The following is a 27,591-nucleotide window of genomic DNA, read 5'->3' on the forward strand; positions in this document are numbered from 1 at the left end:
AAAATCAAAAAAGTTTTCACCCAATTTGACATAAAATGTGAAAATTCGTATATTTCCCAGCGCTTTTCCGGGAAATGAACACGCTTTTCTTGAGTCTTTGACAATGCCCTATGATAATTTAAAAATTAAATTTGGTTACCTCCTTGGGGACTAACTCCTCAGATCGTGAATAACTCTCTTTTATTTTTGTGGACCTTTACATGAGATCAGATAATGATTTTTGGTGTTTTAATAGTTTTTCCAGATGAAAAATTAACAAAATAAAAATCATGTGTAAAATTGGTGATTCCGCCCAATTTCCGCGCGGCGCTAGTGTTTGTGAAAGAAACCTTTTAAATGTTTTTTTCTGCTATAACATTTGCTTTCTTCTCGTCAATTTTATCAATTAATATTGTATTTTTATTTATCTATTTTGGGCAAATAATGCTATTTATGGAAGAAATATTGCTTTTAAATTGGTGTAAGTGATTGAGCAAATCAGTATTTATAGAATTCAATGTTCAATTTCGGTCCAATAAATGTGAAAATTTTCGAGAAATAGTGCGAATGAGTGCGAGTGAAATATTCGTATTTTGTCTATGCGAGTGGCCCACTCGCAAAAATTGATGATTTGACTGCCACTTCTTGTCATTTTTTTTCTGTGTGCACTCCCCCATCTCTCTCATGTGTGTAGGTATTCACTAATGTGGAAAGTTGGTATCTGCCACCAGATGAGTGGGGGAGGGAAGTGGGGCAGGTGCAGGTGGTTGGTGTGGGCAAGGGCGCCCGAGAAATGGAACTTTCCCAGATAATTATCAATTTTAATCGTTCGGATTAGTTGGTAGCAAATGATTCAACTATACAGTCCCCCTATTTGATCCCACCCCCCCATCTAGGAGTTTCACCACAACCACTCTCATCCCCTTCTTGTGGCTTTAAATTCCATGCACTTTACCCCCGAATATTCAGGACTCTTCTGTGGGGCCAAATGGTGTCACATACAAGTAAAATGTTCTCCATGCAACTTTGTGTGAGAAAATCATTTTGCAATTTGACGTTGATTCTCAATAAAAAGAACATTTATCATTTTATTAATTTCCGGTATTCTCTTCTCATAGCAAATTCCCTTCGCCAAGCGCTGACTGAAGCATTTCCCCAGCATTTTTTACCCTATTCGGAGCTATTTTAAAAAATCTCCGGGTGGGGGTGAAAAAGTGTGCTGCTAAGCTTGTTTTCCAGCTTTTTTCGTGTAGCACTTTTGTGAATTTCCGCACTTTAATCCATCATTTTTTTTGCTGTTGTATTACTGCGTAAAGGATTTAACTAAAGCTTTATGGAATTGTTTTTTTTTGCTAATTTTTTTTTAGTTTATTTTTAAGAGAGTTTTCAATACAAAAAAGGGTTTTTGTTTGGAAATAAAATATCATATTGCCATCAATGAGATTCGAACTCATTTATTCTCTTTGTCAAATTAGCTTATTTATCAATTAATCTATCTATGTGAGTCTTTTGATTATGCTATATATAAAAATTTTCTTCTACTTTTTATTTAATAAAATAATTTTATTTGATGAAAAATTTAATGAAAAATATAAAATTAAGAATTCAAATAAAACTATATTCATAGCGAAATTTTGTAGCTTAAAAATAGTCCATGAGAGTCCATCAAAATACCATTCATTAGGAGCTTTTTGATGCATATGTACAGTACATAACCCGAAATATAATTAGTCAATTTATATGGTGTGTTGAAGAAATGTTGCAGAGTTTTGCAATTAGCGTCATACTACATTAAATATTATTTTTATATACATACATATATCAATTTGTATTCAGTGCTGGTATCTCCCTTTAAAATGTATCGCAATGTGTGTGTGTGTGTGGGAAAATTGAAAGGCTGATGTACAAAATGAAATATAAAACGCAATATTTAATCGGGTTTCCCAAGTTTGAATTACTCCCAAATTGCACGGAATGCAATCAATGAGCATAAAATATGAAATTTAATATTGTTTACATTACCAACACTCATTTATTTGCTTTTGATGCACTTCTGTGGGAGGGGGAGAGTAGAGGGTGGACTACACCAGCTACCATCCCACAGAAAATTTATATAAAGTGATTTAAAACAAATTTTCCCTCGTTTAGCGGGAGCTTCTGTGTTGCGGCATGTTGTGATAGGAAAATTTTAATGATGTTTTGGTATTTAGGAGGAGCGGTGTGAAAGAGGGTGTAAAATACAGTGAAAAGCCAATGAAAAAGGATGTAGAATTTTGCACTGCAATTCCCACATGGATTTCCAATCAATCCCTCTCCCCACACACACAGGGAATGCGCCAAGTCAGACGGAATTCTCAATGTTCAATAATGATGCTTCTTCAATATAGAATGAAGGTTGAGATGGAGGAGCTTTGGGGGCAGGGAGATGCGGCGAAAACCCCCGGAAATGACATCACTAAACCCCCTTTTTTGGTGAGGGAGAAAGGAAGCTGCTCTGGGGTGAAAGATAAGACGAAAACTCTATCCGATGTGGGGGTTAAAACGATTGAGAAGCATCAAATTTGGAGTCATGCTGAAAGCTCCAACGGCTTTCTCCGTGACAAAGCTCATGGGAAAGCTACTGGTGGAGAATATCAACAAGGATGGTTACACACATACCACCCACTTTCTCATTTTATCGCCAAAATAGCAAATAAGATCAAAACGTATCTATCTGCTTGACAATTGCAATGAAATGTGTGTTAAAATTGCATCAAAGAGAGCTTTTGTGAACTTTAAGCTTATTTTTTTTTAATTACTTATGCTGGTATTTTTTAACAAGTTTCATTATACTCTTTAATTTAGGCACATTTCCCTTTCCTTTCATTGTTAACTAGAAAATTCAATTTAGTGAATTTTCATTTTATTTTCTTTCCCAAAAAAACGATCAACATTGATTGACCTATCGGTTGATTTACAACCAAGAAGCATCTTTATTCCGGAGCCTTGCTGGGTCATGTCCCCACACTGTAGCATAGGAGGTCAAGCGGTGAAAGTAAATTTCCGTTCGTGATTTTTTGGTGGAAAGATGCGTGTCATTTCGTTAAAATTTAACGACATATGCGGGGGTGTTGTCGTAAAAGACTGTTTGACGAATTTTAATGGTTGTCCCTGCAATAAAATCTCACCCTCTCTCAACCACCCCCCTACCACCCGCTAAATTCTGTTTGGTTTTACGTTGTTTTGGTTTCTCACTTTCCGCCGAGTCAGTCCGCCCCCGCCCACGAAACATTGTTTGTGAAGATAAGCGAAGAAAATCTTCTCTTGAGCCGCATGTCATCCCCAAACCGTTGACTCGGTGTGGAGGCGACATGAGAGATTATAGAAAAATAATTTCCTCAAGAGGCAGAAAAAAGGGCGAAGAGCGGGAGGCGCGCTGTGCTTCCTCATGAGGACATTATAAATCCCTCACTCATCGTCTGTTATTGCATTTCGAAATATCTTTCCGCTCCATTCCTCCTCATAAATACATAAATATTGTTTATGGTTTTGTCCGATCGCAATCGGATGTTCTTCTCAAGCATGAAGGGAGTCAATGATGCCCTTTTCGCTCCACCATTGGGCCATCCTTGTGTGCGTGTATCCCTCATCGACAAAGAAGCAGCAGCAGCAGCAGGGAGACAGTCGGAATGTTCCCTTTGCTAAGGCCATCTCGTGCGACACGAAAAGGGGCTGCTACGGGGTGGCAAAGCATATAGTCAAAGAAGGGGGAAGTCACTGAGAATTGCTTGTGAAATTCCAAAGCCTTCACGTACACATTCTTTCAGTGAATTTAATTTGCCTCCGAGTGTGCAATATCTGTCACTTTAGATTTCGCATAAAATTCACATATATGTGCCGTTCTTCTGACATCACACACATCCCCCCGACCCCAGTCCCCCTAGAACAGGGATCTGTCTCTTACTTAATGCATACGGTTGAGTATGTTATACTAAAAGGGCGTAAAGTCTCCATTTCTGCTGCTTTCTCATGCCTTCAGGTCCTTTTTGCATTGCAGGAGCTGGTTAGAATCTCCTATATCTGATGGATTTTATATATTGTGTGTGAGTCTCTTTAATGGACAAAGAGGCTCACCCAGGAAGTCATGCTACTGACATTTTGTCCTTCCTTTATCCCTTTTATTACTCTCCAATAGTATATATTTCCCGGATGCAACGATTGGTGCTTTAGGGGCTATGTAAACTACATAGATTGCATTAGATATGCAGCAAAATTTAAAATAATTTTCATTGTGCATTGATTTCTATTAACGTGCTTAAAACGTCATCAATTGATGAAACTTTAGCAACTTAATCTACGTAGAAAATTCTTGCGATATATAATAAATGAGTTGTTGAAACGTTTTGAGCTTTTTAGAGCTTACAAAGCTTAATGATTTTGAGAAAATTATCCCAATTTCTGCTAGGTTTTAAAATCTTTAAATAATTTATTATAGTTTTGGAGTTAAGAAAATTTACTACATTTTATAAAGAAGTTTATCTGTTTTTGTATGGAAAATATATCATTAGAGGGAATACATTAATAATTGAAATATTCGTTGGTACTCTTGTAGAATCTTCAAAAAGATCAAAAACAATTCTAATCTCGTCGAATAATTCGAAGATTTTAGTAATTCACATAAACAACCCTTGTTGATTCGTATAAATGAGTGATTTTCCAATGGAAAACGAGTAAACTCCTTTAGGTCTTTTCCCACAAATATTTTTAATTTGTCAACTGTTTGGCATAATAGGACTTATATTCCAAATATTCCCGAATATTTCCCATTAAAATTCCGAATCTTTAATTATATTTCATCCACATAAATGCCCCCTGACGTACTACGTACAATATATAATAGAACTGGTTAAGAAAATTTAGATTTTTACTTAACAAAGAAAAGCTTGAACAATTTATATTTTAATTACAAGTTGAATTGCAGAATTATTGAGTAAATAAACGCTTAAACAATCTTCAATGATTTTTCTTTAATTCCTATTGAGAACGATACCCTTTAATGAATCCCTCCCTAAAACTATACAACACCACACCCCCTTTATGTACAATAGTAGAGACTCCTTTGAACTATATAATGTAGATTAATTTAACCTATATTATATTACTCTATTCTCTGTGATTGTTTCCATCTCAAATTCCTATGACAAATTGCCTAACCAGAAATTGATTTGTTCTCATTCCTCCCATTTATTCGCCCCCAAACTCTTCCTCTTGGGCCTATTGATAGATTGCTGTTGCAATATAATCAATATTATACATACTGCATTAACAGTGGCACCCCTTCCCCCACAGCCCCTTAAAATCAGACACAATCATATGTAGAATATTATGTAGTTAAGTTGAGAGGGCTGAAAGATGAGCTCTTCTCTGGGGCATGGATGATTGCTTAAAATATGAAAATTACGTGCAAAGTGATTTTCACATGTACATAAATTCGTGAATGTTAAAATGATAATTTTCACATTTAGCTCCTCTTCTACCCCTGGAGTATGTCATGTTGCACCCACCCCTTTGCCAGCCACTGTGCAAAATGTTGTCGAGAGAACGGTGGAGAAGAGAGTTTAGAGTGGAAAGTTCTGTTCAATTGAATGCGGGGATAAAATCATGTCTGACTTTAAGTGGCTCATCGTGGTGGGAAATGGCAATTAATCTATTTTTGAAATTGTACCTATATACATATGTATATAATTTATAGCAACAAAATGAGTGTATATTTGTATTTCTCACGAGGGTGTGAATTTCATATCAAAAATTAGCACAGAATTGCGGGGGTGGGATGAGGCCCACAAAATGAAATGAATTGTTTGGCGCGGGAAAATCAAAGTGTGGGATGTAAAATTGAGGGGACAAAATTATTCAATAAATAGCAGTTTAGGTCCCTTTGTGATGATGGAAATAATTTAATTAGAAGCCCCATAGCTAATTAAAAGCTTCATTATTGTCGTAATTTGATGCCCACGTGCACCAAACTACAAATTTATCATGGTTTTTGTGTGGAGTTCTATTTGCGAATTCTCAATTTATTTTTAGGAAAAGGGAATTTGATTTATTTGTAATATAGTCTATTCAAATTGACTTTGCACTGAAACTACACGCAGAATTGACCAATGAGAATTCTTCTTCTTCCTATTTATTAAAATAGTTTATAAATAATTTCCATCTTCATTTGATCTTAAATTTTAGGCAGATAAAGGTACAAGAGTTTATTTGACAGTGACAGCTCTTCCTAATGACATTTGTTGCTCCAATAACATCAGATGACCTGTGATCTGTCTTACGTCATTATTACCAGTAATTATACTAAATATGCAATCAATGGCATTAGAAAAAAAATGTACTGGTAAGCTGACCAAGCTTACGGGAGCTGTGTTTCTTTCAGTGTACCAATTTTGTGAGAGCAAACTAGAACGCAAATTCATTTAAATACACGCAAAGTCGGGAAAAGTTGAAAAGTCATCTCCCAAGAAATCTTTGAAACGCCATATCTCGGGAACGGCTCCATAGATTTTCGATTTTGAGCTATCGTTGGAAAGGTCTTAACCTCAATTATAACATATTAAAATGTGAAGTAAATCGATAATGGCATTTTCGAAAAATTCGAGTTCGAAATTTTCGAAAATTTTGATTTTGACTTTAGCGCCTCTTGCGGTCATTTCTCGAAGTTGCAATGTTCTAGACATTTGTAGGGTTTCACGAAACCTTTCATTTGCGCTTGAGTTGATAAAAATCGGACTTGTAGAACCCGAGATATGACATGTCAAAGTTGGAGCTCAATATTTTCAAAATGGCGACATAAATTTTTTTTACTCGGGGATTCTCCAACACATACAACAACGACAGACAGTACAACACATACAAGAGACATTCTACAGCTGCGATGAGGGAGATATTGAAGAGGCGCCCGGTGACCAATGACGACAGTTTGCGTTTTGCATGGCAGTGATGTGGATCGACTTTGCGTTCTGTGTATTGAAAAACTTTGTATTGACGTTAATTTCCCGCCATTTCATTGTAAGAATTTCTGTTTATTATTTATTGTGGGTTCTGTTTCTAACAATGTTTGTAAACATATTTATGTAGGCCCGAAGAAGAGGGAAACCCACGCCCTCGAAAAAAAAAAACGCTCATGAAATAAATTGAGAAAGTATAAAGAAGGTCTTTCCCGTGTTTCAATCAACATTAGCATTACTTGACCGATCTCCCAACATTATAAATAGATGTTATAGTAAGCTATAATATATCAAAAAATGAAGTAAATCGATAATGGCGTTTTCGAGATATTCATCGAAAACTAATCGAAAATTTTGTTTTTGATTTTTGGCCCTCTAGCGGTCATTTTTGAAACTTCGGATGTTCTAGAGAGTTGTAGGGTTTGTTGAGATCTTTCATTTGACCCCGGGTTGATCAAAATCGGTCAAGCCGTTTTCTAGTTATGGCCTTTTTTCGATGAAAAATTGTGGCGGCCATATTGACTAAACGGCTTGACCGATTTTCGAAAATGAGGCATCGTTGGAAAGCTCTTGATGGCCCCTACAACATACCAAAATTTCAGATTTTTAGCTATTACAGGGGCTGAGATATAGCGAAAACAAAATTTTGAGGTTATCCAAAATGGCGGACGCGGGGGTGGGGGGTAAAATTTGACATCATAATCGGATGTCTTCCAGTCGACTTTTAAACTTTGCCGTTGACCGCAAGTCTCTATCTATTACCGTTCTCTTGCAATTTAGGGTTGAACCACAGCGGACGGACGGCCGGACGGCCGGAAAAAAAAATTTTTGGCGCATACGTTTTTTGGAATGTGGGGACCCTAATTCGTGCTCATCCCAAGTTTGAGCCCGATCTGACGACTTTCGATTTTGCTCGGTACACAAAAGCTGTGTCTGAAAGAAACACAGCTAAAAACATGAAAAAGCTTTCAGGATATATAATTATGTATACAATGATAGTCATGGGGAATATGTTGTTGGATATATGTATGTATAATTAAATTTCCAATATAATTAATATTGACATACATCTTACGACGTAATTGAACGATCCCACCAACACCACAAAGTAAGTGAATTGAATGCACAACGTATGCAAGATATTTTCATAGAAATTTCCCTCCTTCAGCAACCCTTCATGCCACATGCAAAGAGGTGGTCAATGATGGGCAATTATGCGGAGAAATTTAATGACAATTAACCGGCAAAAAAATAATCTTTTTAATTTAATTTCTCAAAGTGTGGGTGAAGAAATTTGTGCAAAATTGCACATGAGAAGCAACTCAGAAGGAATCACTTTCGCACGCTCAAATACATTGAAATACGTGGGTGGCTGGCCGTTGGAAGAGAATGTTTCGTCTGTGTTGAATTTGGAACACCAATCAGAGGTATAATCTTCAATTACTCTGTATTCCTATCTTGATGAGAATTGTGCTTTCGCTGCATTTTCAATTCATCCCATCCCCCACAAAATGCTCCAACCAGATAAATTGAAAGTTTGTGGCTACGACGAAATTCTCGGGAATTTTTTTTATCATAAAAAGAAACTCATAAAGAAATGCTAAACTCATATTTTTCTTATAATCCTGAAGAGATTTCTTTAATCTTCCAACAAAAATTGGAGAAAATTAATTTTTCGGGCGAGCAACTACCCTTAGTCATACACCTATCGGTTTAGCTATTTGAGAGTCTAAATCATTGTATGAGCAGGTTAGCATTCTGCTAAATAATGAGTCTGTGCACTGGTTTTTTAGTAAAACAATTAAAAAATTTTATCTTCATTTAACTCTCAGTGTAGACCATAAAATTGAACTAAAAAAAATTTAACGAGTAAATAAAGCAAATTTATCACAAAAGATTCTTTAGTTTGTTTGAAACTGTTGCTCTCAGTACATCTGCTCTTTCAAAATATTCAAAATGGAACTAGAAGATCGTGGAAAATTTTCCCTCCTGGATTATATTTTCTTCTTTATTGTCTTTGTTATTTCGTCCGCCATAGGACTATACTATGCAGTAAAATCACGAAAGAAAACTACAACAACGGAAGAATACTTATTAGGAGGACGGAAGATGGGACTATTTCCTGTTACCTGCTCTTTAGCAGCTACATGCCTTACTGGAGCAACAACAGTTGGTTTATCAGCAGAAACTTATTCATATGGTGTACATAACTTTATGCGTTTATATGTGGTGTGTGTTGGAGGAATTGTAGCTTCGTGGATTTTCTTGCCTGTGTTCTCTGAACTAAAACTCACGTCGACTTTTATGTACTTCGAACTACGCTTTAATCGAAAAGTTAGACAACTTGCAAGTGGACTATTCTTGTTGACGGGACTCATCTACCTTCCATTTACGGTCTACGTTCCCGCTCTTACTTTTCAACGTGTTACAGGAGTAGATCTTTACTTGACTGTAACCGTCCTATCCTTGATTTGTGCAGTTTATACGGCTATAGGTGGATTTAAGGCAGTCATCTGGACAGATGTTGTTCAACTTGGTCTCATGATTGCTTCTTTCATGATTATTTTTGCCATTGGAATTAATTCAGCAGGTGGAATTGGAAATGTCGTTAAAGCAGGCAATAGAGGTGGAAGATTTTTACTGCTAAAGTAAGTTTTCAGTTAAAATTCATTTAAAAATATTTCTTAAATTCTTTTTTTTATTTCTTACAGTACTGAAGATCCCAATACGAGAAATTCCATTTGGGGCTATGGCTTCTCGAGTGTCTTGGTGGGAATTTACCATGTTGGCTTGAGTCAAACGAATGTTCAACGATACCTGTCTTGCCCGAATATTGGTAAAATGAGAATATCTGTCTTACTATTTGGAGTTGTTTTTTGCCTCTACTTGAGCCTCTCAACATTCATGGGTGTTGTTATCTATGCAAACTACGAAACATGTGATCCCTTCAAAGCAGGCCTCATCCAGAGCATTGATCAAGTCCTGCCGTATTTTATACAGGAGAGAGCTTCTCTCTTTCTTGGCTTCAATGGAATCTTCATAGCAGGAATCTTCTCTGCAGGTCTTTCAACAATATCCTCCTATATGAATGCAATGAGTGGAATAATCTATGAGGACTTTATAAGTCAGAGATGTAGTAAGATTGCTAATTTAACAGCAGGAAGGATTATGAAGGGAACTGTCTTCGTACTTGCTATTCTTCAGATTAGTTTGGTTTTCTTCATTGAAAAAATGGGATCAATTGCCAAGATTGCATCTCAGTGCATGGCTCTGAATACTTGTGCTGTACTCTCACTCTTTCTCCTTGGACTTTTTGTACCAAAAGCAAACAGCAAGGTGAGGAGTATTCCAATAATTACTTATCTTGCTAAATTGAATTATCTCTTCATTGTTAATTTTTAGGGTGCTCAAGCTGGAGCTATAGCATCTTGTGTTATGATCTTCATTCTTATTTTGGGAGGAATAAATAACAAGCAAGATCCAACACTTCCCCTACGAATTGATGGATGTAGGGATCAGGCAAACTCCACTTTAAACTTAGCTCAGGAATTAACTCATTTAGGAATGAAAATAGACGTTTCTAGTGAAGTTTTTTGGCTTTTTCGCGTCAATTTCATCTATTACGGCCTTATTGGGACATTTGTTGGATTCTGCGTCGGATACATGACAAGTTTACTAACTGGAGGTAACGTAGTTGAAGATCAGAGACTCCTTGCACCATTTCTGAGAAGAAAACATCTTCAAGAGGAAGAAATGGTACTAAAGAGAAAGATTGAACTACCTTAAAACGAATTCTAATTTATTGTTTACAATAAACTTTAACTCTTTTAAATTGTTTGAATATTGAAATAGTTTCAAGAATAAAAGAATCTTAATTTAAAATTGTCGGAATAAAGAACATTTTCTTTGTATATTTTTAAAAGTTTTTCTCAAGAGTCTTTATATTTCTTTTTCATTGCCGAATAAAAGAAGCTTGCCCTCAATATTTTAATACCACACCTGATGAAAATTAAATGATAAAAAAGTAAAAGTGCGAATTTATTCGTTGATTACCTTGAAAAAAAATCGCAATTCAAGGGGAAATTATCCGGTAATTATAAGGAATTTTTGAACAGAATATTTTTTTTTAAATCTTATTCTTAATTTGAAAAGAATAATATTCAATTTTTAATAAACCGAAACATGAAAAAAATCTTTAAGATAAATGCCCCTCTTTTAATAATTGACCCTATAGCAAACTATATTTTATTTTTAAGATCATAAAAATAATTTTTCACAGGCACCCTGTGTGCAAGCGTACGGCGAATTTTCTCTCGCAAGTGAGTAAATAAACTTCAATTTTCTCTCTGTCGTCGTTTACATTAAATGTTCGTTCCTAATGTGAAATTTATTGGGAGAGAAGAATCAAAATGGAATTGCACCTAATCAAATGTTCTTGGATGGAAAGATTCTTTTCTTCCTTCCTATCCACACTGAGGTTGCGGAGCTCCATTGCGCTGCTGGGGAGATAATTGAAGGAAATGGAAGATACAGAGAAGAAACTCTCTTGGTAATTAATTAAGTATCTCTCCATTTTTTTTGTCTTTTCTCCCTCAAATGCAGAGGAGAGTCACATCCCCTTTGCGCTGTGTCGAGGGGGTTACACACTTAGGTCTTCTTATAAGAATATTATCATATCATAGCGTCGATTAGATTTCCATTAACTTTATCGCATGCTTTCACTTTACTCTTATTTGATGATCTTATTGGAAAATTATTTTCTCTTTTTCTCCTTGAAATTTCATCATTTTCCTCCCAGCAACTAAAAAGCTTTCTTCCATCCCTCGTTTATTGTGAAGCTTAAAGACACCCCCGCAAGCAATTGTCTCTCCTTCATCCGACCATCCAACCCTCTTTTTGCAAGATAATTAAACTTATTTATTTTGTGAATTTCAATCGATTTTTCATTTAAACATGCGATATCCAACCCCCTCAAACCCATTTCCACAACGCATGGGGAGGGGGAGGGTAGATGTGAGATTTAATTAACGATGGAATGCATTTAATTTTCCCTTCTGTTAAGAAGAAGAAGAAGCAAAGAATTGAACGAAAAATGGACTTATTGGACTTGACGCGATTCTCCTTGAGCTTCTCTTGTGTGGAAATTCTTTAAGCCCTCCCCCTACCCTCTTAAAGTGGGGGAGTCAATTGTCGTTTGCTGCTGAAGTAGAGAAAATAATTAGTCATAAGAATTTCGCCCTGATGGAGTAAAAACTATATACATATATATAAGAGGGAGAAAAAAGGCTTCATCTCAAACCTCGTTAATGCTGAAGCTTTTGCTCCACTTAAAAGCCAAAGAGAAGTTTAAGGAACTGTGAAGGGAAGATTTTAATAAATTGATTTTATAGAAATTTCTCCGCCATCATCCAATTAATTTCTCTCCTTTTGTTCAATCAATGTGAGTGGGTGGTTGCTTGGTAAAAAGGGTTGGAAGGAGGGAGGGTTTTCCGCGAAAATGGGTGAGAAATAAATTAATTAATTGGGCGAAATGTGCGTCTTTGATTTTCAATTTAGCGGTCAGACATCGATGGAGGACATTGTGGGTGGATTTTCATCCTAAAATTTCCGTTATGATTTTCTCCCCGAATTTCCCAGTACGATGGTTGGAAAAATGTGAATAGAATGAGTGAGTGCGGTTAATTTTAGATTGAGATACGTTCAAAAGGAAAATATTCATTGAAAATTTAAATTATAAAATTGAATTATTTTTACTTGTAAAAAAAACTAATTTTTAAAAGCGTTCAGAGGTTTTTACCGGCTTAAATATTTTTTTAAGGATTTCCTTCAAACTTTCTCGTGGAAAATATTTTAAAATTGAATATTTGTTAAATTTTTCATTCGTTCATGTGAGCAATATTAGAGAACCTCCGCTAAAAAAAGGCTTCCTGCATTTGACATTTTTTACAAGATGCTTCCTTAAACATGCAGAAGAGAAATCTAGAGGCTTTCAAATGCATAGAGAATGTGTCACAGAATTATGCTAAAAAAAAGAATCTGCATGATCTTTGACATGTTAAAAAACACGAGGCAAACATTATGTAAATGCGGGAACATGCTCTGATTGACTGCAGTGGCATTGCAAGTTGAATTTGCCTAAATCAACTCTCTTCTCTCTCATTTTACCTCAAAATCTTTTCCCTCCAAGCATCAACTATATCGTGAGCTCAAACATTGTAAAGAGCAAAAAAAAGAAGAAATATAGTCTCTCGAATGCCCAGAAAATTCACGAAGAGCTCCCATAAAATATTAAAATAGCTCCAATGGAAGATAGTGCACACATAGAGAATTTTTTGGGGGGGTCTTTCAGTGCATTTCAGAGGGGGTACGGGGAGTGCTCAGAAAAAAAGGGCGACCAACCTACTTTCAAAATGGTTGACAACGTAAAAAATTCATCTGATGGAATTCGAAAGTTGCCAACACGCTGCGAGGCCTCCTTCCTCGCGAGTGAAACTTCTGTGTTAGAGCCAATATGTGAGGGGATTTTTTGTGAGTTTGGGAGGCCTAGAAGGAGGCTTCCAAAACTCCTTTTTATAAAAAAAAAATATGAAAAAACGACGCCTAAATGAAAGAATCAAAACTTATTTTGAAGCAAAAAATAATTATTTTTTTAAAGGTAAAATCTGATCAGTTTTACTTAAAATACGTAAAACATAAGGTGAAAGTTTTTACGAAGCTTCATTCCTTCTCTTCAGTACCATTTCCTCTTCCTGAAGAGACTTCCTCCTCATAAATACGGCAAGAAGTTTCTGATCTTCAACTACGTTACCACCAGTTAGTAAACTCGTTAAGTATCCAAAAGTAAGGCCAATAGACGTTCCAATAAGACCGTAGTAGACATAACTAATGCGGAAAAGCCAGAAAATATCTTCATCAGCATCAGATGTTGCAGTTAAAGGACTCCTTGTTGTAAGATCAAGAGGATTCGTTAAATTCAATCCTTCACAACCATCAGTTCGAAAAGGAAGCATAGGTTCGGGTTTCTGATTTATACTCCCAACAATTAATGTAAAAATACTGACGATCGAAGCGATGGCTCCAACTTTTGCTCCCTGAAAATTAAAGAAGAATAATCAAAACTTTTCTTAAGATCTAACGCAATCGAGGACCCACCGTACTATTTGTTTTTGGCGCAAACAATCCAAGAGCAAAGAGTGTAAGAAGGGCACAGGCATTGAGGGAAAGACATTGCATGGAAATCTTTACAATTGTTCCCATTCGTTCAATGAAGAAAATCAAGCAAATCTGAAGAATGCCAAGTATGAGGACAGTTCCCTTCATTATTCTTCCTGCTGTATTTCCTTGAATCCTTGGATACTTCTGACTTATAAAATCTTCATACAAGATCCCACTCATTGTATTCAGATACGAAGATGTTGTTGAGAGTCCCGCAGAGAAGACACCAGCTATGAAGATTCCATTGAATCCGAGAAAAAGAGAAGCTTTCTCCTGGATAAAATGCGGAAGGATCTGATCAACTCTCTTGATGAGGCCTGCTGTAAATGGATCACAAGTCTCATAGTTAGCGTACACAACAACACCGAGGAATGTTGCTAAGCCACCGTAGATGTGAAAAACCACAGTAAGAATCCATACTGATCTTTTCATATCCTTTAAATTCGTGAGAGATATATATCTCTGCATATTAGTCTGATTGAGGCCATACTGGTAGATCATTGGAAAAACAATTGAGAAAAGTGGGCCCCATGCTGATGTTCTTACATTGTGGTTTGTCGTACTAAAATAAAGAAGGAAAACTGTTTTAATGATTTTACAAGAAAGATAATTCATTAAGGTTTCATCTGAGCTATATGGATCCGGAAGGAATCTAACAGCCGTAAAAATTTAAAATGGAGAAGAAAAGAAGGTCTCATCTTACTTGATAACCCGGAGTCTTCCTCCTCTGGAGCCTGCCTCATAGACATTCTTTATACCCCCTGCTGAATTAATTCCCACAACTAACATAATTATGAAGGAGGCTACCATGAGACCTAGTTGCACGACATCTGTCCATATGACTGCCTTAAATCCACCTATAGCCGTATAAATTGCACAGATCAAGGATAGGATGGTTACAGTCAAGTAAAGATCTACTCCTGTAACACGTTGAAAAGTCAAGGCGGGAACGTAGACCGTAAATGGAAGGTAGAGCAGGCCAGTCAACAAGTACAGTCCACTTGCAAGCTGCCTAACACTTCGATTGAAGCGCAATTCTAAGTACTTAAACGTCGACGCTAGCTTTAGTTCGGAAAAAACTGGCAAGAATATGAAGCAGGTAACAATTCCTACAACAGTCATCACATATATGCCCATATAATTGTAGATTCCAAATGCATATGACTCAGCTGCAAAGCCAACAGTTCCCATTCCCGTGATACACGTAGCAACTATTGAGCAGGACACCGGAAACAGTCCCATCTTCCGTCCTCCTAATAAGTATTCTTCCGTTGTTGTTACTTTCTTTCGTGACTTTACTGCATAGTACAGCCCTATGCTTGATGATATAACAAACACAATCACAAAAAATATATAATCAAGTGCAGAAAATTGTCCAAGATCTTTCTGATTCATTTTTATTGATGCTCTGTTCACTGTAAGACGTTCCAAATGCAACTAACTTTATAGAGGTTGCTACTAAGTAATTCTGTTTGCTTTAAACTTTTTCTTAGGGAGAGTTTAGTTTAAAAATAGAGCATTACCTACTTTTTTTTTTTAATTAGCCTTGAATAATAAAGTTTTTTTTCATTAACTTTCAAACGTGTAATGTTATGACGTTCATCGTATAGTAAAAGCTAGAATTTTTTATCGGCTTAGTTTGTACTCATTTCTACTCTAATTGTTTCATTTAAAGTTTCTGTTGGTGCTCTTTAAACATTCTAATTTCTTGTGTTTTTTCTGACTTACTGTAACACTCCAAAAGGCATTCCAGAGACTCCAGAGAGCTGCTTATTTCCTAAAATGAAAATAAATTTAAAAAAATTAAATTAGTTTTAGAACCGAGATTGCCCTGAAATTTTTTTTTAAAAAAAGTCAAGTGTAAAACATAAAAAAAACTACTAAAAACTGATCATAAAGCCTCAGAATCTTATAATCCTGGTTTAAGAAATTTCAATCCTAGCTTAGACCTACTAGTCTTAAAAAAAACTTAGGTCTAGCTTGAAAAATTTGTCTGGCCTAATACAGAAATTTCAACTAATTCAAGCCTTCAATGTTAGGTGAGAAAAATTAATAGAATAACTTTTGGGATTGAAGAAAGTGATGGTGAATGTTTAGTTTGAGGGGGTGGTGGGTGTGGGTGTTGGTGAATTATGTGAATTGACCCGTCTGGTCGTGTACATTGTGCCGAAACGTGACTTGGTTTCCCATCCATTTGTATAATGTTACACCTGATGATACAGCAATCGGAATTGCACCCGAAAATACCTTCAGCAGCAAGCAAGTAAGTGAGGAGCAACTCCTCAATATATCATCCCACAACACACACGTTGTCTCTGGGTTTTGCCTCCTTTTTTTTGGGCAGGAGAGGGTGGTATTTTATTGCCAGGTGTGCTGCAGATATATCAGGTGGTGGATGTGATGGAAGATGAAGTGGGCTCTTTTGTTTGTTACCATCTTCACGGAACGTACACACTCTTCACAGCGCGAGCATTTGCTGCTGCTAAACCTACTTTATGATGTATATATATTGTGCACAGTATATATACATAACATATATTAGTGGAGCAAATTCCAATTAACAAGGAAAACATCTCTTCTCTCCTCTAGTTTATCCTCTCTTTTGTCGTTCTAACAAACCCCCAGTCCTTGTTTGAGACTTCTTTGGTAAATTTACAGAAAACCAACAATTTCTTACACCTATGTATGTAATCATTTTAGTCAAGACACATACTATAAATAAACATGATTTTTACATTACGAAATCTACTGAATTTTTTTACATGCTTCACACAAAGTTTCTAAAGTTGATAATTTAGTTCTACAGATTGTGAAAATATTAAAAATTCTTTCACGCTCTTTATTATCTCAAATACAAAAAAAAAACTTTATAGCAGAGAAAGTGTCTTGGCTAAAAAAAAAACAGAATAATCACCAAAAGTATTTAAAAAGAATTCAAATATTAGGAACATTAAAGAGAAGAACAATGCAGCGTTAAAAGAAGCTCATGGATAGCTCAAAATAAGCAAAGAGTGAGACAGAGAGAGAATGGGTGGAAATTTATCTCAACAAAATTGCTTTTCAATAAAAATGACACTTTTATTGGGAAAAGCTTTTACCCCGAGGATACGGAGAAATTGAAAACACATTTAAATTGAACCAAAAGCTTCTTTTGTTCCAACACCACCAACCAACAGAAGAAGTGGAGTGAGTTGGTGAGGAAACGTGAAAAAATTTGCACCACAACTGAGAGGAATCCTCCCCCTGCCATCCCTCCCGATGCGATGTCCGCAAAGAGATATTGTGCTTTTTACAAAAATGCCACATGGCGATAAATTCTCATTTTAATACTCATTTGTGTGTCTGCAAGTTGAGAAAAATGCGATGAGGAAAGTGCAATGGAATAAATTTCATTTATCTTACTTTTCCCACCGAAGGAACTAACATAACATACATACATATAAGAAGGTTTGCATGACCCAAAATAGATGTTTTTTCTTTGTTTTTTTAAATAAAATTCTTGTGTGAGTTCTTTTGAAATTCTTTTAATTTGTGAAAAAGTAAAGTCTTGAAGTAAAAAAAAATTACTGATCAGTCTTAACAATTTTTAAGTTTTTTTTAAGATTTCATAAGTTTTTCTTTTTCTTTAAAAATGTCATAAATTTTATCATGAAAAACTTAAGATTTCTTAAATTCTCTTAGGGTTTTAGCCCGATTAAGTCTGACTTAATAAATCTTAAGATTTGTTTTAGAAAAATTAAAAAATCTTAAGTTTGTCTTAAGAAAATTTAAGAAATATCAAGTTTTTTTTTAAGGAAATTTAAGACACTGGGTGAAATTCACCATTCAAACAGTCTTAAGACTTCTTAGGTCTTCTTAAGAAAAACTTAAGATTTCTTAAGAAAAGTTAAGAAAACTTAAGATTTCTTAAGTCAGGCTCAAATTAGGCTAAATATAATATTTTTTGATGATTTTTTAAGATTTTCGATGTCTTAAGACCATCAAGAGCATTTTGTTAAACTTAAGAAATAGAAAATCGTACTTAACTTATCAATTTAAAACAAGTCCTAAGAACTCTTAAGCAATCTTGATTGCACTGAATGCTGCTGAAGAATTTTCCAGGGGTGTTTTGAGGGAAAATTACTCAGAAAAATATTTTGAGAAAATTATTATAATTTTTTGCCGTGCTTTTGAGTGCCAGTTTGTTCATTTCTTTATCGGAAAAAAAGTTATAAAAAGGAAAGAAAAACAGCTTTCTACACTTGAATTTTTCATGAAAAGTATAGCATTTTCCATTTCTTAAGTTTAAAAAAATGCTCTTGATGGTCTTAAGACATCGAAAATCTTTAAAAAAATCTTAAGTTTTCTTAACTTTTCTTAAGAAATCTTAAGTTTTTCTTAAGAAATCTCAAGTTTTTCTTAAGAAAACTTTAGAATTCTCAAGAAATCTTAAGACTGTTTGAATGGTGAATTTCACCCACTGTCTAACACCCATTGACTACTATAAGTAAAAATTATTAAAAATTTTTGCAATAACAATTTTTTCTTTGAAAAAATTGAATTAATTTCAAAGTAATTTTTTTCTTCTTGAAGTTCAATGTCTTTGCATACATCTACGCAATTACGTAAGCTTTCGTGAGTTCCCCCAGTCATTTCTCAACCCAAAAGAATTCCCAAAAAAGAACAAAATATATTTATTTAATAACTTTTCTCAAAGTCACGTCAGTTTTCAAAGCAAAAAACATATCGTGGAAAATTTCACAATCTTACACATTGGAACAATATTATGTATGATAGACGTACAAAACATTCAACACACAGTTGTGTGAATTCTCCTTCAAAATGTGAAAATAAAATACAAAAAGGGTGTTGTCTACTGCATCATGTTGTTCTCTTTTCTTCTCTATTGCAACCCCTTTGACTTGTACATATACACAGTACATAATGCAAAAGCTCTAAAGTGGGTGGAGGTCAAACAAAAAAAAATTCGCGCGCTCGACGTGTAAAAGTCAGTGCAAGAGAGTTGAAAATGAACATTTTAACGGAGGGGTGGAGTGAAGGGGTGAGTTAGGGTGTTATGTGTGTGTGCAACAAAAGCTTGGAGTGTGTGATACAGTTTAATTGAGATACATATATGCAAATAGCCCCCCGTGCTAAACTTGCGCAAATACTCCGTATCTGCCAAAGTCAAATAAAACTTTACCATTGCTGCGCTACCCTCAGAAAGTGTTTACATGGACCAGTAGATTCAGCCAGTTTCACATACATCCACAGCCAGGGAGCAACGTGGAGATGTGAGAGAGAGTAACTTTTTGTTGTTTGGCTCTTTTGTATTCGAACCAGGAAAACTGTGCAGCAACCTCACCCTCTTTGGAAAATTCACAAACTGCATGAATTCACTCCTTTTTGCACCATCCAATTGACACAACTCCCCCACAATCCATTCTCCTCTACCCCAACTCTATGCAGACAGTTGTACATACACCTACTCCTCTTGCGATGATTGCGGTGTCCAATTCATGGGAAATTAGACATTCACCTGGGGAACGATGAATTGAGGAGGAAGAGCTCACTCATTCAGTCTCTCTCTCAATTAACGAAAATTGCTTTATCACCGAAACAATATAATGCAAACCAAACTATATATATGTAGATAGATACATACATATATGAGGAGACAGAGAGTCCAACCAATTGTCTGAATTTCATTCATTCTCCTCACTCAATTTCTCATTTCCTCTGGGAAAATTACCTTCTTCCGGATTTATTTTATTTTTATTGGCATTAAATTTCATTTAAAAAATGATTTTTTGTTATTTTGAAAATAAACGTTTAAAATTCAAGGAAAAAACTATCCCGGAAATCGTTAGAATCCGGAAAATGAAATATTGTCCCAGGAATCGTTAAAAACTTTAAAATTATCTAATGGTACGTTAGAAAGTAAAAAATTGTCTTACTCAACGTTTAGGAGCTTTTTTTTTTTTCATTTCATTCTTATAAAATCTTTAAAAATCTTTATAAAAAATCCTTATAAAAAAAAACTTTAGAAACTGAAAAATTGTTCTAAGAATAATTAGCCACTCAAGAATCATTCTACGAAGCTTTAGAAAAGCTCAATTCAATTCAAAATTCATCAGTTTGGGCATATTCTGCCAAATCTTTGCAAAAATTTTTCTAGATAAAATTAAAAATAAAATAAGTTTTCCAGAATTTTTCGACAATTTAAGAAATTTTCATACTATTGATTAATTTCATCCCTTTCCCTTCTGCTAATAATTTCTCTCTCCTTCTACTCAAGTATTTTAAAATGTAAGATTTTCACCCTAATTTGGGGGAAATGATTAAACATTGTTACCCAAATATATTGCGCAGTTGAAAGGTGTTGAAATGATGACCTTTTCCGTGTGGCTTTTCAATTAATTGACGCCCCCTTCGCAACCCTGAGAGGAATTGAAACAACAAATAAGAAAATGGTCCAAAACAAACAAATTATTAAGCCACCCTCCACTTGTGGACTCCCCATGGGTAAGCGGTGGTGCGGGAAAAGTCTAAGCATAGAAAGCTGCGTAAGTGCCCCAATTAGAAGCTATTTGAGGAATTAATTCCACCTGCCGATGAGCATAATTGGCAGAAGTTGGGGGTGTTTGTTGCTGCCCTATTCGCAGTTCTGTTGGTACGCGTGGAGGGTGGATGGGCTCCTTCAACCCCCTGCTGAATAACTCATCCAAAGTGACGGAAGACAATTTATTGAGTACAAAACGTGCCTTCGTCGCAATGTTGGGGATTTTATTGTTGTTTGAGCACATCAACTCCGCTGCCGTCGAGGGTTTGAGTCACGATGACTGCATGATGAATATTCAGCCCTATGTGCCGGCTAAAAAAAGGGGGATGAGTGGGGTGAGTTGTGTCAAAAAGTCACCAATTCATCCCTCAATCTTCCCCTTTAATATGTGTGTTGAAAAAGAAACTCCTTCATGCAACGCAATTTTCTTTCTTTCCTTCCTTTCCAAAGCAGTTCACTGAACTGCATGTGAAGAAAGGAGGTTGTTTTGAGCAATTAAAAAGAAAGGAAAATTCAGGTGATATGTTCGTGCATAAATGACGCAGAGAGAGGGAATAAAATAAAATAAAATCCGCAGTGAAACTTTTATTCCCACTGTGGCATACATTTTAATTACAATATTGTTTCTTATTGCACTTCTTTCCATCAACTTTTCCACCACATTCAACATTCTTTCAGGCATTTAAATTTCATGCACCTCTGCAACGCAGATTGTGTGCAATAAATGTGCACGTTTCACATTAATTTAATGATAAAAAAATTATTTCTTTTTCAACTTTTTAGCCACTGCATGAAACTTAGAAATATCAAAAGGGTTTGCATTGCATGGTTATCTGCAACTTTTTAGAACCACTAATACCATGGTAAAAACTTTTTTTTGTTAAACAAAAATCCTCAAAAAATTATTATAAATAATAATTTATGGTGCTATGCAGGAAAAGAATGTCAAGAAAAAATGATCATGACATTTTTTCCTGACATTTTTTTTTCATTCCCTCTCACTCCCACTAATGTATTTTCCTATCTTTCGTTTTTCTCTCGCGCATATGTTTCCGGCATTTTTCTTTCTTGCGCACAACTGTTTTTATTTCCTTGAATTTTCTCAACATTTGGGGATATTTTCCTCAAAGAAAAGCGGAAAATGCTTAGCTAAAGAGCCCACAGTGCCAGGAAAACAGTGAAAAATGGAAATTTACGGTCATTTATGGGCCAAATATGTGAAAATATGCGAAGTAAAAATCAAAACATTCTTTCCCTGTCCAATTTTTACGGGATTCTTTTTCGGATTTTCACCACACAAATCACTTCCTGCAGGTTTTTTGGACCTTCCTACAGGTCATCTGCATACGGAAAGTCTGCCTGAGGTCAGGGAATTGCTTCCCGGATCGTACAAAAAACTCATGAACGTGAAAAACTGGTCCGGGAGTGAATGTTTTTCTGTAGAAACTTCACTGTTTTCACTTATTTGGCCGATAAATACCCACGATTTTCCACTTTTCACACTTTCACAGGCACTAAGAACACTTCCACAAGCCACTTTTCACATTTCCCGAGCTAAAACATCACAATTTACAGAGAAAATTGCAGAAAACTAACAAATACGTTGACTTCACAAGAGCTGGAAAAAGAATGTCAGAAAAAAACATCTTCCTGCGACATTCTTTTTGAAGCTCTTGCGTAGTCAACACGTTTCTTATTTTTCGTCAATTTTCTCTGTGAATTGTGATATTTTATCTCGGGAAAAGTGAAAAGCGGCTTGTGGAAGTGTTCTTAGTGCCTGTAAAAGTGTGAAAAGTGGTAAATCGTGGGTATTTATCGGCCAAATAAGTGAAAACAGTGAAGTTTCGACAGCAAAACATTCACTCCCGGACAAAGTTTTTCCGCGTTCAGGTGGGATTCCACCACCCAGGAAGCATTTCCCTGACCCCAAGCAGACCTTTCCTATGCAGATGACCTGTAGAAAGGTACAAAAAGCCCGCAAGAAGTGATTTGTGTGGTCAAAATCCAGAAAAGTATCCCATAAAAATTAATCCGGAAAAGAATGTTTTGATTTTTCACTTCGCACATTTTCACTTGACCGTAAATTTCCATTTTTACTATTTTCCTGGCACTGTGGACTCTTTAGCTAAGCATTTTCCGCTTTTCTTTGAGGAAAATATCCCCAAATGTTGAGAAAATTCAAGGAAATAAAAACATGTTGTGCGCAAGAAAAAAAGCATGCCACGAAAAAAGATGTCGGAAGCATACGTCAGAGAAAGACGAAAGATAGTAAAATACATTAGTGGGAGTGAGAGGGAATGAAAAAAAAATGTCAGGAAAAAATGTCATGATCATTTTTTCTTGACATTCTTTTCCTGCATAGCACCATTATTAATCTAATTAAGAGTATTTTTTTCTATTTATCCGTTAAAGCTGCGAATGTTTGTTTTAAATCATTTAAATCATTCATGGTACAATCAATGGTGAATAGACTCCTTTTCTCAAAGAGTATTGAATAAAATTGTCTTTTACAAAACTTTAGCGATTTTCCTTGATATTTTCTCATGGTTTTCGTCATTAGAGAAATTTGTCAAAAACACCAATTTAACGAACAACGTTGGAGTCTTGAGAAAAATAATTTGATCCCCATTGTTCGTGATTTTCTTCTTTTACCTTTTCACAAAGTTTTTTTTTTACTAAACATGAAGAGACTCTTTTAGCTGTGTTTCTTTCAGACACAGCTTTTGTGTACCGAGCAAAATCGAAAGTCGTCAGATCGGGCTCAAACTTGGGATGAGCACGAATTAGGGTCCCCACATTCCAAAAAACGTATGCGCCAAAAATTTTTTTTTTCCGGCCGGCCGGCCGTCCGGAGTATAACGCTAAATTGCGAGAGAACGGTGATAGATAGAGACTTGCGGTAAACGGCAAAGTTTAAATATCGACCGGAAGACATCCGATTATGAGGTCATATCCACCCCCCCACCACCGCGTCCGCCATTTTGAATAACCTCAAAATTTTGTTTTCGCTATATCTCAGCCCCTGTAATAGCTAAAAATCTGAAATTTTTATATGTTGTAGGGGACATCAAGAGCTTTCCAACGATACCTCATTTTCGAAAATCGGTCAAGCCGTTTAGTCAATATGGCCGCCACAATTTTTTATCGAAAATCGATCATAACTCGAAAACGACTTGACCGATTTCGATCAACCCAGGCTCAAATGAAAGCTCTCAACAAGCCCTACAACTCTCTAGAACATCCGAAGTTTCAAAAATGACCGCTAGGGGGCCAAAAATCAAAAACAAAATTTTCGATGAGTTTTCGATGAATATCTCGAAAACGCCATTATCGATTTGCTTCATTTTTTGATATGTTATAGCTGACTATATTATCTAGCTCCATGCCAAAAATGAAGAAAATCAATGTCTCCGTTCTCGAGATATAGCCTTTCAAAGTTGGCATGTCATATCTCGGGTTCTACCAGTCCGATTTTGATCAACTCAAGTGTAAATGAAAGGTTTCGTGAAGCCCTACAAATGTCTAGAACATTGCAAGTTCGAGAAATGACCGCGAGAGGTGCTAAAGTCAAAATAAAAATTTTCGAAAATTTCGAACTCGAATATTTCGAAAATGCTATTATCGATTTACTTCATATTTTAATATATTATAGTTGAGGTTAAGACCTTTCCAACGATAGCTCAAACTCGAAAATCTATGGAGCCGTTCCCGAGATATGGCGTTTTAAAGATTTCTTACGGTATGACTTTTCAACTTTCCCCGATTTTGAGCGTATTTAAACTAATTCGCGTTCTAGTTTGCTCTCACAAAATTGGTACACTGAAAGAAACACAGCTCTCGTAAGCTTGGTCAGCTTACCCGTACATTTTATACAATTTCTTTTAAATGACGGAAAAATCGTACTAATTGACACCTCAAGTTTATATTTCTTTTTTTTTTCTTATGATTTATGCCCTCAAGAGATAGAGAAAGAGAGTATAGGAGAAGAAAAACTCTCTGTATGTATCGATGCAATAAATTCCTTACAGTCGATTGCAATTCACTACCCCCACAACCCACTAAACCTCCCAAGAGAAATCTTTGGTGCGCATTCGGGAAAGAATTTTCCACGCGCGCGATTGAAAAGAGGATGGGGGTTTGATGCAGAAATGAGTAGAGGAGTCTCTCAGTGTGATAGATGAAAATTATGTGTGTGCATTCCTTCGTGGAGATGTTGGAGAAAATTGAAACAATTTATTGTCTTTTGGGGCGATTTGTTGCTTTTTCCTCCACCCCCTTCAACCACCCACCCACATAGAAAAGAGAGAGAGAGGAAAATCCTCCTTTTCTTGACGCCGTGGCGCAGATCAAGAAGAACCGCGTGCAGAAAATGGCATTTGGACGGAGAGAGTATTCAAAGGGGGACGGGGGGGGTTGATGCGGCAACGGTGCTGGAGCTCAAGAATGAAAGAAGAAGAAGAAAAAAATAAGTGTAAGCATTCACATAAAGATCACACACTCGGATTCCTCCATTTCAGGCATTGACAAGGACTTATGTAAGATAATATTTTTTATATCAGAGAGCGAAAAAGGGAGCTGAAAGCCATTCTCTGTGAAAATGCTTGGCAGATTTATCAAAGTGGATATCTTATGCCACACACCAAACCCCCATCATCGTGGAGATGAGACAATGCTGTGTGAAGAGGAAAAAGTCGGGTTGTGCTGTGAATGTGCTGTGCCAGAGCTACAAGAAGTTGTGGAGGTGAGGAGCATACCTAGAGAGTCATGCGGGGGAGTCGATGGCGGCAAATCTGTGCCGGCAGCGCCATCATAATAATAATAATAACTGTACGTGGATGGTGTGGGTGGTTGAAGAGGAAAAAGAACTCGTCACAGTGTCGACGACTTCACTACAAGGACCCAAGCAGGGGAGTTGGCGCCTCCTTCACTCAATACAACCCCTTCCACGCTGATGCACCTCTAATGGTGATATACTTTTCTCCCCAAGTTTTTCCCATTTTCCCGGCTACATTGAGGGGTTGTTGTTGTTGTTGTTTCATCCTGCCCCTCGGTGTAGGCTGAAGAGTTGCCGCGCATCGCGAATGCACTTCAGAGTTAACAAAAGGGAGAAAAAAAGTTGTTGGATGATGGAGGTTGTTTGGAAGTATTTTCCCCAATTATTGCGTTAAAGAATCTCTCTGTCTATTATTATAAATTTTTCTACAACATAAGTATGAGTTAATGGCCTCGAGTTCTATGGAATTATCTGAGCAAGATTCAGAGGATAAGAAAGCTTCAAAATCTAAATTTTAAATTCATTTTTTAGTCAAAATCTTTTATATTTTCTTTTAAGGATTTTATTTTAGAATTAAAAATTTTTAATTTTTTAATTCCCAATGAAAATGTCTCAATATTCCTCCCTAAGGTATTCTAACTCCCTCCCTCTGTTGTCTCCCATAATAATTGAATGCAATTGCTTGAAGAAATCATCCCAATGAATGTTCCGTTCAGGAAAATCCAACAATTATCCCTCAATTTGAACTAAAGCATCCCTTTGTTCGTGTTGAGGAGCTCATAGAGTTTCATGCAAACAATGTCCTTCGTCCCAGTGGGATGCTATTGATAGTACCTAGTTCCTCGTCATCCTCATGTGTGCAGGACGACCAACAAACAATGCGAATCTAAAACTGATTGTCAAAAGGATCGTATCAATTGAGCCAGGAGTTTAATACATAAATCGAAGCTTTCGTCTTTTGCTTTGGACAATCCGTTGAGGAATTTCATCCCCAGCCCCTCCCCTATTCCATTCCATTCTCATACAGGAGTAGTTCAGGTAAAAGGGAAATTTATTATGAGCCTATTTCCTTTGAAACATTGAGGTCATATCATCAAAATTTAATCATTTATCCGATTATTGAATGATTGATATCCCAAAATTACCAAAGAGGACGCTCTCTTGGCTTTTTCCCTTTGTTTACTCAACTCTCTCCTTAAATGCGGAGACGAAGAGACATGGAGAATAACGTCCTAAAAAAAAGAGCCAACACTTTAGCTCATGTCACGCATCTTCGAACATATAAAAAAGTGCGTGTGTAAACATTCAATGTGTGTGGGGGCGGGGATGGAAATTTTTTTTTTATGAAAATTCCAATCCTTCGCATACACACATAGTATTAGAATGAATCCTGCGTGTCATTCACACGGTGTGACGGCACCTGATGGGCTGCTGAAGGATTCGTGATTGAAAGTGAAGGGCGTCGTTTGATTTATGAGCTATATTGTACGGAATTTTTTTTCTCTTTGAATATAAGGGTTGTTTTCATTTTTTGAAGTCAAAGAGAAATGAAAGAAAATTTTTAAAGAAAATCATTTTTATTGTAATTTCAAATATTTAAAAATTTAAAAATTCAAATAATTTAAACGGCCAATCTTCTCAACCCTTTATGTAATTTAAATGGTAGACATTATTTCTCTTTTTTTATTCTTGAGTACCACGTATTTGGTTTCAGAATAAATATGGATTCTCCTTGAATTCCCCAACGTACTGTTCTAGCTGAAATTGTGCGCTATATATGAGAGCTAGGGGTGGGTTTGTAAGGCATCCCCCTCACACAAAAGTTATTCACTCTTCCATTTTGGTGGTAAAGCTCAACCCGTTGGAAAAATTCACTGCCTCGGAGGACAAAGTTGTGAAGTGAGGGGGATGTGGGAGGAGCATCGCAGTGAAAAGCGAATAAATTAATATTCAACTCTCGAAAATATTAGAATGTATGTCAAAAATATCTAGCTAACACACCAGATATTTCTAACTTTGTACACGTGACTAGAGTTTTTACTTCATGTCTTTTACTCCCTCCTCTCAACTGTGTCGTCCCGCACACCCACCGGAAT

General features: G+C 36.1%; 2 protein-coding genes across 2 annotated transcripts in view; one reads left to right on the plus strand and one right to left on the minus strand.

The window, feature by feature from the left end:
- Positions 1 to 13,104, plus strand: part of LOC129794544 (sodium-coupled monocarboxylate transporter 2-like) — a 31,379-nt gene extending 18,275 nt beyond the window's left edge. The window contains exons 3-6 of the mRNA XM_055835299.1: positions 9,445 to 9,613; positions 9,677 to 10,301; positions 10,368 to 10,473; positions 13,079 to 13,104. Of these exons, the coding sequence (XP_055691274.1) occupies positions 9,445 to 9,613; positions 9,677 to 10,301; positions 10,368 to 10,473; positions 13,079 to 13,104 (926 nt within the window). The remainder of the gene's footprint in view (positions 1 to 9,444; positions 9,614 to 9,676; positions 10,302 to 10,367; positions 10,474 to 13,078) is intronic.
- A 568-nt stretch (positions 13,105 to 13,672) lies between these two features.
- The window catches only part of LOC129794545 (sodium-coupled monocarboxylate transporter 2-like), a 33,027-nt gene continuing 19,108 nt past the window's right edge, over positions 13,673 to 27,591 (minus strand). Inside the window, exons 3-5 of the mRNA XM_055835300.1 lie at positions 14,884 to 15,498; positions 14,118 to 14,742; positions 13,673 to 14,056 (exon numbers count right to left, since the gene is read on the minus strand). Of these exons, the coding sequence (XP_055691275.1) occupies positions 13,673 to 14,056; positions 14,118 to 14,742; positions 14,884 to 15,498 (1,624 nt within the window). The remainder of the gene's footprint in view (positions 14,057 to 14,117; positions 14,743 to 14,883; positions 15,499 to 27,591) is intronic.

This window comes from Lutzomyia longipalpis, chromosome 4 (genome assembly GCF_024334085.1).
Source record: "Lutzomyia longipalpis isolate SR_M1_2022 chromosome 4, ASM2433408v1".
NCBI classification, from domain to species: Eukaryota; Metazoa; Arthropoda; class Insecta; order Diptera; family Psychodidae; genus Lutzomyia; species Lutzomyia longipalpis.